At 34.4% G+C, this 14849-nt stretch overlaps 1 protein-coding gene across 2 annotated transcripts in view; it reads right to left on the bottom strand.

Annotated features, from left to right (window-relative positions):
- Positions 1 to 14849, bottom strand: part of LOC126887220 (uncharacterized) — a 161741-nt gene that overhangs the window by 34554 nt on the left and 112338 nt on the right. The window contains exon 3 of one of the 2 annotated variants that reach the window (XM_050654618.1): positions 11802 to 11912. In XM_050654618.1, the coding sequence (XP_050510575.1) occupies positions 11802 to 11912 (111 nt within the window). Of the gene's footprint in view, positions 1 to 11726; positions 11913 to 14849 lie in introns of both variants that reach the window. The other variant, XM_050654619.1, reaches the window with a different exon arrangement.

Below are 14849 nucleotides of genomic sequence, written 5' to 3'. Positions count from 1 at the left end.
TATTTCATATTTAACTAAATTTAATTTTATTTAAATAAAGTTAATTTTTAACCTTTTTTAAATCATATTAAAAACGTTTTTTTTACTATATCGTTTCAGTTAATGAACCTGGCATATTTTGCAGTAATGGTCACTTAATACTAATCACATTAGTCATGTCATTGAATTATAAAAAATAACAGTGTCATGTATATTTATGTAATTGTAAAATATATTATCTATTACATATTGCATTAGAGACATCCTGTTGTATTTTATTACAATTAGATTTTCATAATTGCTGCATTTTATCAAAGAATTTGTAAGTAGAATTTACATTACTATTCTGATTTGTTTTTTAAATCCTTTTAAGTTGAAAGAAGTTATTACAAAACTACCGCCAATTGATTTATTGACATTGTTTAAATATCGTCATAATTATTAATTGTTCTGTGAGATACAGAACGACCCTTTAGTCCAGAGAAATAAGATTTTTCTCGTGACACATCCCCTCCAGGCCGAAACCAATTTTTTTGAGTAGTATGGACATCTATAATAATAACCTATATGGTAGGGGAGCCCAAGCGGGGATTTTTGCAGTTACTCGAGCGCGTCAGATTATCATATGGGGAGAAACCTGGTACCCTGCAGATGTACGTCTACCATATATTGGCTCTTAACACAGGGGAGTTCGTTAAGGGGGGCCCGAAAAAATATATATATCCTTAAAAAAACTCCAAATTGTCAGATTAAGACAAAGTAAGTTAAAAACATGCAAAAGAGTGTATATTTCAAAAATCTGACGATTTGAGCCGGGCGTAAGGAAATGGGCGAGTCCCAAAGTTTCACAAGAAAAAAGCGAATATTTCGCGAAATAAATGACAGATCGAAAAACTAAAAAATTTGTGCTCAATATTTTTTAAAAATCTATCGAATGATACTATACACGACTTCCCACGGAGACGGGTGGGGGGTAAATTAAATATCTTAAATACGAATCCCGCGATATTTCGCGAAATGAACATCAGATCGAAAAACTGTAAAATGCACTTATTCAATATTTTTAAAAAATCTATAGAATGGCACCACACACGACCTCCCATGGAGGTGGGGTGGGGGGTTACTTTAAAATCCTAAATAGGAGCCCCATTTTTTATTGCAGATTTGGATTCCTTACGTAAAAATAAGTAACTTTTATGCGAAACATTTTTTCGAATTATGGATAGATGGCGTTATAATCGGAAAAAACGATTGTTGGAAATGGAAAATTAAATTAAAAAATGGCAAGCGCCCACTAAAATGGAAAAATTTTATTTAACTTTTTTTGGTTTTGGGACCTACTCTTCACAACCCAATAGGTCCCCAAAGCGCTCGAGTGACTGCACATTTAGCATACTTTGCTCCCCTACTTCCTGCAGTCTATTTTGATGATAATATACATAATTACAAACAAATGAAGATCAAAAAAGGTCAATTTTCGCTTTTTTCGTCTATTACCAAACAGTTAAGCATTTTAAACAAATTTCAAACAAAACTCATAAATCGTATAAAAAACTTCAATATGGCGTTCGCTGAATATGTCTATCCTTATTGGTTGCTTAGAAAATTGCAAAATAAATCATACATTTTGAGTTTTTATAAATATTCATAACTTATGCAAAAAATTAACTTGAACCTTCTTATTACACGGAATGCTGAGACTTCTGGTGCTTAAAATCATACCCTAAATTTTAAAGCAATTAGTCAAATAGTTTAAAAGTTACTTAATTTGTTTATCCTATTTTTATGTTTATGTTTATTTGAAGTTTTTTATACAATTTATGAGATTCCTACTCTCAAATTTGTTTAAAATGCTTAACTTTTTGGTAACAGACGAAAAAAGCGAAAATTGACCTTTTTTTGATCTTCATTTGTTTATTACTATGTATATCATCAAAATCGGCTGCAGGAAACATATAGGTTATTATTATAGATGTCCATACTAATAAAGAAATTTGGTTTCGGCCTGGAGGGGCTTGTGTCACCAACAGGATATTTTTTTCCTTGTTTCTCTGAACTACTTCTAAATTCCTTTCAGTCCTATATAAATTCTTATCATCAATGTAAATATTTTGATTGACAAATCGAAATGGACTAGCGCAAGCAGCTACGAATAAATAATTATACTTCGATGTGGTCACAACTAGATCACTTACCGGTATTTTGAAAACTTAGATTCAATTAAGGATGATATTATCTACAACAAAGACAGAAGCAAGACAAAATTTTAAAAAGTTAAGTTAATAACGTTCCTATATAAACAAATACAGGAGCAAAATATGGAAGTGTATATTATTCAAAATACATAAATACTCTGTGTTGGACACATCAATTCAATCTATCTACAGCACTACAGCGAGGTTCCTACAGCCTCTGCCGCTTCTCGCATTTTGATTGCCATTGTTTTCTGTCCTTCCATTCGTCTTCTTTGATGACTTCATCCTCCATCTCTCATTATGTGCTGTACATTTTCTTCTCAGGAAACTGAAGGTCTTCCCTTATTCTTCTTTGTTGTGGTAGGTAATTTAAAGCTTTTTTTGGCCATCTATCTTCATTCATTCGTTTCACGTGACGATACCAAAGTAGTTGTCTCGTTTCAATTCTATCAACACTGGAATATACAGTATTTGTCCTCCTTTTAATATCTTTATTCCTGATGTGATCTTTTTTGGATATACCACACGCTCTTCTTAGATAATCCATTTCTAATACTTCTATTCTTTTTCTATCTTTTTTCGTGATCTACCAAACTTCTGCCCTATAAGTCATAATAGGCTCTACCAAGGTTCAATAGATTGTCAATTTCGTTTTTGTCTTATATGTTTAGACCATAGTAGATAGCTTAGAATGTTTACCGCTTTTTTGCCCTTCTGCGTTCTGTTTTCGATGTCTCTTTGGTAGTGCCTTCTTTAGATATAGATTCGAGATATTTATATTATTTACATGTTTTTGTAGTTCTAATTTCTAACTCTGGATCTTCTTTATCATCCCATATTTTAAGAGACTCTGTCTTTGACATATTCATATTAAGGCCCCATTTTTCACATTCTTTCTTTAGTTTTTAAACATGTAGTCCATGTCTTCCTCATCATTCGCTACGACTACCTGATCATCTGCGAAAAACAAAGTTGTTAGACATTTACCACCGCCTATGTCTATTCCCATTCTGGATACTTGTTTCCTCCACTGTTCTAGCGATGATTGAATATATTATATATTTTAAATAAGGTCGGAGACAGACAACATCCTTTTTTAAGACCCTTTGTTATTGGAAATGATTCAGATATAAAGTTTCTTTCTTTAACGACACTTGCATTTTTGTATATATTTGCGATAGCATCCACATACTCTCTACCTACAATACATATCACATCTCATGTAATATTTCTGGTCCCTACTTTACCAACTCAATTGGGATGTCTCCAGGTTCTGCTGCTTTACCGTTTTTCGATCTTTTGAGGGCCTCGCTTAACTCTACTTTTTACTTTTTATTATTCCATGAATAATGCGAAGAAAAATTTTCAATGTGTGGCTCATCAGACTAAAAATTAACCCGTATTCGTCGCATCTTTTTGCCAGCTTGTTGAAGTTGTAGTGAAATTTTTCTTCATATTTGCGACTTCCTTTATCATTTTGTGTGCATTAAACTAGTCATGCTTTCTTAGTAATTCCTCTGTTCCTCATATCTGCTATTCATCCATACTTCTTTTGCTTTCCTGATTTTTTTCTGATGCTCTGGCTTTCTTTCTATTTCACTTTATTTTGATTGATACGAGTACAAGGATGCCAGTAAATTGAATGAGAAAATTTCCGAAAATAATAATTTACTGAAATTGCACACAACAAATCTGGAAGCGGACGTCCATGGAGAAACGTGGATAATGAGACTAACAACAAGAGCAATGTCCTTGAGAAATCTACAAGAAGAAAAATGCAGTAAACGAGAAGTGCAAGTATTACCAGTAACGACTAATTTCATTGACAAATAACATCGTAATCGCTTGATCATGACAAACGTTTGGCAAACGAATTTTATTAACAATTACCAATTTCTCCTCATTAGAAATTCATAATGTCACGGGCAAAAATGATAGAAACGGAAATAACAGTACCTTCATGAAAGAGAAATGTGTGTGTTAAAATATTTTGTCGATAAAGATTATGCAACAGCACTAAAGTTTAGATTCGGTATTGAATAATCTCCATTGTTAGGCTATTAATCATTTCGTTAATATTTATCGCTATTAGAAAAAATATGGTGGTACTTTTTGTTTTGTTTATTTAGATTAGCGATTTTGGAACCTAAAAATGGTGACATTTTAATTTTTAAAAGTTATGTAATAATCAGAAGATTTATTCAATATCTATTTGCTTGTAATTTTTTATAAGTATTACAATAATTGCTGTTATTTATATTATAATGATTTTATTAGTTGTTGTTCCTGTAAAATGGAAACTAATGTTCTAAAAACCATAATATTCTTCACAGATTTACAGACTAAGCAAGTCAACGGAACTACTCAAATCAGGACATCAAATTATTCAACCAGAAAATAACTACATCTCCTGCCTCTACCCCTTCACCACTCGCAGCGTAATCAAGATACTATCATTTTTTCATTGTAATGGTGTTTCATCATAATCATCTAGCCGTTATCGTCTACTGCTGAACATATGCCTTCTCTAAGTTTTCCATGTCTCCCTGTCTTGAGCTACCATAATACAGTTCCCGGCAGTTCTCTTTACATCGTCACTCCAGCGCGTTGGTGGTCGACCTCTGCTTCGTTTGTCCGCCCGCGGTCGCCATTCTAATAATCTTCTAGTCTACCTGTTGCTCGGCGTTCTTGCCACATGGCCTGTCCATCTCCATTTCTTTTTTGCTACATGTTCTAATATGTCTTTGATTGATTTTTGTTCGTTGCCTGATGGTATTATTTGGTATTCTGTCTCTCCATGCGATTCCTAGCATGTTCTCTCCATGGAGCTCTGGGCCACTCTTTAGATTTTCTGCTAATCTTTTAGTTAATATTAGGGTCTCTGCTCCGTATGTTATTACTGGCAAAATGCCCTGTTCATACACTTTTTTCTTCATCATATCGGCATATCATTTTTGCATATTTACCGTAGCTTACCAAACACAGCCCAGAAATTATACTGGCGTCAAACAGCGACAGCTTGCATAAATGGAAAATCAACAGAAATATGCAAAATAGAAAGAGGTGTCAGACAGGGTTGTATACTGGCCCCATTGTTATTCAATTTATATTCAGATATAATATTTAAAGAAGCGCTGCATAATTTGGAATGGGGTGTGAAAGTTAATGGAATTCTGATAAATACAATCATATATGCAGACGATAAAGTTATTTTAAGTGATGATATGAATGGATTACCACATCTTTTAAATGCCATTGACACAGTGGGAAGAGAGTTTGGCCTAAACATAAACTGTTCAAAAACAAAATACATGGCATTTAGCCGTTTGGCCCATCAAGATTCACGGTTATATGTTGATGGTCATATAATTCAACGAGTACCCAGTTTTAAATATCTTGGTTGCCATATTACTGAACAATTAAATCCAAATAAAGAGATAAAATTTAAAATCGAGATAGCCCGCACGACATTTTAAAAATGAGGTCATTGTTCTGTAATGATAACTTGCAACTTCAAATTCGAAAGCGCATGATTAAATGTTACATTTGGTCAGTCCTCTTGAATGGTGTCGAAGCATGGACATTAAAAATATCCACCATTAATCGTTTGGAGGCCTTTGAAATGTGGTTGCACAGACGTATACAGAAAATACCATGGACGGCTATGCTGACAAATGTGGCAGTCCTTAAGAGAGCAAATGCTGCCCGCGAGCTGCTTGATAACATCAAATATAGAAAGATGGCCTATTTTGGACACGTAGTAAGAGGAGAGCGGTATAATATTCTTCAACTTATTATGAAGTGTAAAATCGAAGGACGCAGATGAATTGGTAGAAAGCAGGCCTCTTGGTTGAAGAATATCCGGGAGTGGACAGGAATAAAGAAAGCAGAACACCTATTTAGAATAGCTCGAGACAGAGACAGTTTCGCCATGTTAATCGCCAACGTCAAGGGGACTTGATAGGGCACGTTAAGAAGAAGAAGTTTTAAAAGTTAAATTGGAGTCTTAAGAAATGACAATGGGGGTATGTGAATTAATAAAAATAAACTTGAGTTCTTTGCTAAGAGTAGGTAGTTATAACTACGTAGTGCTAGACCTTCATCTTCCACTATGTGGTTATAATGAGTCTGAAAAATCGACTAATAAGGGTATAAAAATATAGATTCCATACTGTCTTCACTTAATAGAAGCTTAAGGATTTAAAGGTATTTCAAAACTATACAAAGTGGGCTATTAAATTATATGCTTCAGATACATATGTAGAAGTTTTAAATAAAATAAAATAGTCTTTATTTCTTGCACTAATGGTAAACGATACAACAGATCCTTTTTCACAAACTCAGACGGTATTAGTCCTTCGTTATTTTTTGGCGGGAAAATATATGAGCAATTTTGGGATTTTTAAATCTGGAAAACCAAGATGATGTTGGGATATCGACGTGTATTTTGAAACCAATTAACCCTATTTTAAAATACTCCGGATCCGAATTCTAAAATATCTAACACGTAGACCACAGTTCAAGCTGCCGGTTTCATCAAATGGTTTAATGATCCTACATTCCAGTACCTACTGGTTAGATCTCTTTTACAAAATAATATCACATGTAGATACATTATTTAACCAACTACAGAAAATTGAAACGGACTCTGGTGAAATTGCAATATGTTATTGAGAATCATGAAAAAAATAGTTGTTAACATCATAAAGTTGACGGATATGAAATGAGAATAATTTGAATTTATCTGCGAGAGAAATTTGTGACATTATATTTCAAATTAAGGATTTTTTTGCTTTTAAAAGTCATCTATCTGGGGTAAAGTTGTTTCATAAAGAAAATTATAAACATTGAAAGGAACTATCTTTAGAAGACACTGATATCTTCTGCAATGCATTTTCAATGGTTTAAAAATATGCTGATTATATCATTTTAAAAATATGCTAAAATATGTTGATTACGTACTTTAAATTTACAAGTGTCATATGTTTAGATTTAACATTATGGGAAATAAATAAAGTTTTGATTATTTTAATAACGATGCCAATGGCAACTGCAGCAAATGAAAGATGCATCTCTACTTTAAGTATTATGTTTATATAGCGCTTAGTCACAATTATTGGTGTAATGAAAATAATATTTTTAATTAACTAATGTTTAACAAAAAGAAAGAAAACCTAAATAATTTTGGGAAGATTTCATAACTTGATTTTTCCGTGTATCTGTTCTTTCAAATTGATGAAGACGATTTTAAGGAATAAAATATTGGAAAAAAGACTTTAGCTGGAAAAATTTCTGACTTCAACGAAAGGGAGATCAAAAGATTCGTCTTCAATAAAAAAAAGAAGGATTGAGTTTCATTTTAAGGAGTAGGCTTTTAGTAATTACTTATTTATTTTTTTTTGTATATTCGAATCACCGCCCCCCTGATATTACTATCCGCCACTGGCAGTGATATAATTTTAACGTGTCAACTATTATAATAATAAAATATTTCCTAAAATCAATAATTAACTGAAAAATTTCGAATGAAATCTCACAGCCACAAGCTAAAAATATAATTAACCTCATAAGCAGTAGATAAAAGCCTTTTTGGTAATTAGATAGCCTAACGTTTTTAATTTGTTAATACAGCTGTTAGTTTAAATAAAAAATAGCTTTTACATGATTAGTAATATTAAGTAATAATGTAATTAGTGTTGTAAAATATTGCACAAGAGTAAAGAAATTCAGATATACTTTTGGGGTTACCTAGATTTACTATGTACCTTTATCTTATGATACTCTATGTAAAATATTGTATGTTTGCTATCAAAACTTCTTTATTAGTCGGTCAACTGAATTATTTAATTTTCTGTTCTTCATTTTACCTGGTAATGCATACATGTTTGTACATTTTTCCAGATTTTTGCTTTTTATTTCTATGGCTGAGAAGAACTTATTCTCCTTATTCTTCTTTTTCAAAGTTCAATGCATCCGTCGGAGACACAGTCTTTACCTTTATTCCTCTTTCTCTATTTCTTCCAGTTCTTCCAAAAATTAATTCATCTCTTGACATATCGCTTTTGTCTCATATGTATGATCTGGTGTTTTTACTTTTCTCAGTTTTTGCCTTCTTTTTTTTTATCATACGTGTTTTTCAATTTTGTATATAATTTCTCTATGCCAAACCTTAAAAAAGCTTTGCTAACGTTTAGGAAGGTAGATATCTATCTTTCGGTTTTTAAGCGTACATGTCCTTTCAGTAGGGATATATGGAGCAGTAACACCAAGCTGGAAGCTGCAAGCATTCATCTCTTGATCGAGCTGCAAGCCCTCATCTCTTGTCGTGCTGCTTATCCTTAGATCGATTCCACACCACAGTATTCTAGTCTAAGAAGTAGATACATTTAAAATTTTTAACTACTACATTAGATTTTTCTGTTTTTCTGGCAAGGGTTAGGGTCTGAACAATCGACCAATAGATCGTAGATATGCAATATTTTTGGGTTCTTATGCTTATTATACACTTTTTGCAGCAATCCACAAATTGATAGTTCTTATATGGCAGAATGAATTGGTACCAGAAGAGTGGCTAAAGGAAGTAACATGTCTGTTGCATAAAATAGGTGATCAACTGGATTGTAAAAACTATGCATTACTTTGTTAGCATCTGCATATAAAATCTTCGGCAATGTATTGTTTGAAAGACTTAAACATTTTACAAAGGGTATTGTAGGTTAATATCAATGCGGATTTACTGCTGGAAAGTCTATACATCAAATTCAAGCACATAGACAGATTCTATAAAAGTCACTAGAATATAACATAGATACCCACCATCTCTTCGTCGAGTTCGAAGCAGCCTATGACAGTGCTAAAAGAACTGTATTATATAATGCAACGATAAACTTTGGGATCCCACCTAAGTTAGTTAAGTTGATCCAACTAACAATGCAAAACGTAAGCTCGTGCGTTAGAATTCAAGGAGAGAACTCTACGTTCTTTGACATTAATAATGATTTAAGACAGGGAGACGCGCCAGGGAGACGCGCTGCAGGCGTGTCTCCTCTTTAATATTGCCTTGGAAAAGGCAGTCAGAAAATTAAAAAATATTAGAATGAATGGAACTATTTTTAAAAGATCGACGCAAATTCTCGCATTCTCTGACGATATAGTTATAGTGGGCAGAAGTATAAGAGACATGGTGCAGTGTTTTACAAGGCTTGCGGACGCGGCAAGTGAATTAGGACTTGTGGTTAACAGGGAAAAAATCAAATATATGTTCTTCTTCTTCTTTAAGTACCGTGCCCAAATTTTTAGGCGTGGGTAGCTTCCATAACAATTTGCCGATATCGTTCTCGATCTTGTGCGGCATGTAACAATTGATCTGCTGATAAGCCAGTCCATTGACGAAGGTTTCGTAGCCATGAATATTTCTTTCGACCAATTCCTGTTTTTCCGTCGATCTTTCCATTGAGTATTAACTGCAGCATCCTGTATCTGCTACCTACTGTAAATATATGTTGGTTTCTAAAAACTCCAGAAATATCCAACAGAGAATTCAAATTAACAATCATACCTTTGAGCAAGTCAAGGAATTCACATATCTTGGATCGCTAGTAAACAGGACCGTAACTACGATGTTGGGGGCCCCAGGGTAAACGTGATCTGGGGGTTCCTACTGTGGGGTCTGGGGTTTATCCCCCAGCGGAATGGGGGGTCCGGAAAATGCTTGATATTTAACCCCTTGAAAACTCATTTTAATGCATTTCATGACTAAAGTTTCTTGTACCTACATATTGCTATTTTAGTTGACCAACACAAAAAAATTTAAAATCACCTTATTTTAAGTTAAATAATTTTGCAACTACCATCTTATCTGTTTTATGCAAGTACATTGTTCGGCTACAATGTGGTTCCTTTCACGTACCAAGATGTGGCCTGGGGTAAATTGGTTAAGACAATATAGCTGGGACGAGGGGCCCATATTCCGGTTGCATTTTAGTTTTTATTTCGCCAAAATGACTAATTTTCTCAGTACCAATTTATATCTTTACGAAAGGTCTCGGTTGCACCAGCTTAGCCCGGTCCACCTCTTCGAATGGCATTTTAGGTTTTATTACGCCAAAATAACTAATTTCCCAGCTTAGCCTCCCAGCTTAGCCTCCCAGCTTAGCCCCCTTAACTTTTTGTTGAGATCTAGGGTGCATCTGTAAGGTCTTTTTAAAATTGTGTCATTTGAAACTATTTCGTTGGGATCGGCTTTTAAAATACATATTTTTATTTTCCTCGTTAAAATCTATGCACGGCCAATCAAAAGGGGGGCCCCGGGGCACTGCCCCGGTTGCCACAATGGTAGTTACGGCCCTGCTAATAAACTCAATAAACACGACAAGCGACGAAATAAAAAGACGCATAGCAATAGCAAACAGATCTATTCACGGTCTCCACAAACATTTAAAAAATAAAAATATAAAACGTGCAGTAAAGCTCAATATATACAAGACCTTAATAAGACCGGTTTTGATACATGGGGCTGAAACATGGACCTTACCACAAAGTGATGAAATACTACTTGGTATTTTTAAGACAAAAATTCTTAGAAAGATTTTTGGGGCCGTAAATGAAAATGGGCTATAGCGTCGAAGATACAACTTTGAACTGTATCAGTTATACACCGATCCAGATATTGTAAAATTCGTTAAAGTGCAGAGACTTGATGGGCTGGACATATTGCTAGGATATCAGATCACGAATACACTAAGAAATTAACATTTTCAAAACCAGATGGCACAAGAAGTAGAGGACGACCACGAAAAAGATGGATTGATGATGTGAAAGAAGACTTAAAGTTTCTAGGTGTCAGAAGATGGAGCCAGGAATCTGCAGGATTGGTGACTTCTTTGCGAGCAGGCCAAGATCCACAACGGATTGTCGAGCCACTTATGATGATGATGATGCATATTATACAGAGTACGTTACTAATATCACTTTATGACTATCAATTTGGCAAATATAATAGGCTCTGATTCACGTGTTAATGTATTTGGTTATATTTTAGGGTCAAAAATGTTTGAATTCACTATCTCTCTACCCTGTGATAATAACGTCTTTCCATGACACATTTTTCTGTTTATTTTTCGACTAATTCAATTAGATTTACGCCGCTTTAAATTTTCGTTCCTCAAGTTGTGGAAAATTCATAAATTGGTTAGAAAAAGTAATATCCAATCTCTATACTTTCCTGTAGGAAAAAATTCACTATTTGTTATTTGGTTAAAAAAAATTAAGAATTAAAAGTTAAAGTTACTCCAAGGACTGCTCCCAGTCGGTGCGTTTTGATTCAGTTCAATCTTCTTACGAGCCTCTCTGATGACGGGTAGACCTAGAAACACGTGCCAGAGGATGGTAAGAGACTCGAATCGAATCTAAACGCAACCGTCTATGTTTATTAAAGTTATTATTATTATTATTATTAAAGTTATTAAAGAAGAAATGTTTTTTAGTTATCTTTAATATACCTACGTATTTCCTAGCATTAATATGGTTAATATTATTAGTATTAATATTTACATGCGCGTTGGCCAAAATTATTAGCTGAAGTAAAGCCATAGGGAGAAAACTGCTGCCCAGTGTAGTATGACCTACTAGTTCTGCTCTGTTGTCCGTACACGTCTTGTAGCCATCTAAGGATATTTTGTACCATCTGGTCTGCATTGTTGCTTTTACTATTATTCAGTTGTCGTGATGTTCTTACATCTAAAACAGAGAAATAAATTAACCCTTATACACTAAGATGTGGTATGCCATACCGCACCGAAAATATATTTTGCTGTAAAACATGTTTTATAAAAGATTCCTAGAACACCATCTGTGTACCTTCAAAGTGGTGTGTAATGTACCTGTAGTTTTAGTATCGTTTAGTCTTTGGGCTACGTTGACATAAAGTTTTCTTGCGGTATTACGTACCGCATGTCAGTGTATATACCGTTTCTATACCGTTTCTATAGTTATAAGCAGTCCAGTGTAGTGATGTAACGAATATTCGTATTCGCATTCGCGAATATTCGCATGTTTTTGCATATTCGCATTCGCATCCGCATTCGCGAAATTTGTGCGAATGTTTTGCGAATATGAAAAACAGAAAAAAAAATAATTTTAAGATAATATTAGGTTAATAAAATCAAAATCTATTCACTTCCTATCTTTTTTTATGAAGAAAAGGTAACTTAACCTCAAACATGCAGCTACTCTCAAATGGAAATATGCAGGACACAACAGCAGACAAAGAGACGGAAGATGGAATGAAGCGATAACTCACTGGAGGCCTTGGGACTACAAAAGAGGAAGGAGCAGACCACAGACGAGATGGTCGGATGACCTAAAAATATACGCAGGGACCAGATGGACAGGATTAGCACTGAACCGAGAAGAGTGGAAAAATAAGGGGGAGGCCTACGTTCAACTTTGGACCAATGAAGGGCAATAGATAGATAGAACTTAACCTTGTATAATCACATTATCAGCCTTCACTTTTTTTTATTATTTGGTATTATATAATAAAGCTTAAGATTCAGATTGATTTACACTAAATATCAATTAACTTTTCATTATAAATTTAGGAAATATTACAAAAATAGAAACAAGTTAAAAAAACTAAATATTCGCATTCGCATCCGCATTCGCGAATGTCGGTAGCAGATATTCGCATTCGCATTCGTATTCGCGAATGTTCAAAAAATGACATTCGTTACATCATAAGTCCAGTGTATTAAATCCAGTCTTTCGCTATTAGTATGACGTCAAGTACATCCAGGTGTTCTATTTAACTGATATTATCATTATTTTACCTTTTTTTAGTTACCAATACGCTAGTTTTTTTGTAATTCAGTTTATAGTTTATAAAGGATTTTGTAAGAACCTCCACCATTTTTTAATAGTATGCTCTCTCTCTCTCTCTCCTGTCGTTTCCCCATTACTGAGGATCGTGATTTCTTCCAATATTACTAACAATGTTTCTCCATTGGTCTCTATCTTCAGCTGCTCTAAGAGCTTCGCAGAATGAGTTTCCAGCTGAATGCTTTATTTGGTCAGACCATCTATTTGGTGATCGTCCTCTTGATCTTCTCCCCGGAAAGTTTCCAGAAACAATTAATCTCTGAAAACTGTCGTCACCTCTGCGAACCACGTGACCAAAGAATTGCAGAATTCGTTGCAGACATATTGTGGACAGCCTTTTTTTAATATTGAGTTGGTTTAGAATGGAAACGTTTGTCCTATGAGCTGTCCAAGTTATGCGCAGCATTCTTCTCCAGCACGACATCTCAAAGGCATCAATTTTTTGGTGCTCGCATGCGCGAAGAGTCCAAGTCTCTGCTCCGTATAGAAATATTGAGAATACAAGGGCATTCACCAGTCTCATTTTGATATTTTGAGAGATAGATCTGTCTTTCCAAACTTTAGTTAGGCGACTCATCGCATTTTTTGCCATACCAATACGTCTCCGAACTTCTGCTTCACAGTTACCATCGTTAGTTATACTAGACCCGAGATAGACAAAGGTGTTTACTATAGTATTTTTACTACAAAAGCGATATTACGTAGCATTGCTTTTGTAGTAAAAATACTATATCTGGTATTCCTGTAATATGTTAGTCAGTTGAATAGTGTCAAATCTGTCGACCACCATTATTCTTGTCTTAGCTTTATTGATTTTCAGACCAACTTTATTGCTTTCGTACTCAACTCTTCGCAGAAGATCAAATATTTCTTGCTCATTTGCTGCTATAAGTGTAGTGTCATCAGCAAATCTTAAATTGGAGATTTTCCTACCAGCTACTGTTACTCCACCGGCCCATCCTTCTAAAACCATCCTCATGACATGTTCACCATAAATGTTAAATAAGTCAGGTGACAACACGCATCCTTGTCTAACACCTCTCTCGGTCTTGAATTGGTTTGAGAACTTCTGATCTAGTCGTACTGTCGCTATATTAGACTGGTACAGATTTTTAATAAGTGTGACCAGGTGGATTGGTGCGCCCATTTCTATTAAAATTGACCACAGATTTATCAAGCTTACACAATCAAATGCCTTTTGGTAGTCAACGAAGCATATAAGTACTTGAAATTCTCTACACTTTTCAATGAGTTGTCTCAGGTTCAGGATTTGTTCCCTTGTACCTTTACCCTTTACAAACCCCGCTTGTTCCTGAGGTATTTGGTAATGTAGATAGGTTTTTAATCTGTTTTTGATGATATGCAACAAGATTTTACTAGCATGTGTTATTAGTGACAGTGTGCGTTAGTTTTCACATCTGGTAGTATTTCCTTTTTTGTGTAGTGGGATATAAATTGAGGTACACCAATCAGATGGCCATTTTCCTGAATTCCAAACAGCGATACAGATAGAATGGATGATATGTAATCCTTTGTCACCTAGGAACTGTAGTATTTCACATGGTATTGAATCAATGCCTGGGGATTTATTTCTCTTTAGTGATTTAATTGCATCTTTGACTTCAGCGAGTAAGACAGTAGGTTCTCTAGGGTAGTCAGAAGGCCACTGATTTTCTGCTGATACCTCGTTATTTTTATATAGCTCGCCACAGTAGTTTCGCCGTGTTTCCAATATTTCATCAGTATCGGTCTTTAAATTACCTTCCTTATCTATTACAGACCACGTTTGAGGTTTAA

Source organism: Diabrotica virgifera, chromosome 6, assembly GCF_917563875.1.
Source record: "Diabrotica virgifera virgifera chromosome 6, PGI_DIABVI_V3a".
NCBI lineage: Eukaryota > Metazoa > Arthropoda > Insecta > Coleoptera > Chrysomelidae > Diabrotica > Diabrotica virgifera.
Note: the sequence above shows the minus strand (reverse complement) of the source record. Positions and strands in the feature narration are given on the sequence as shown.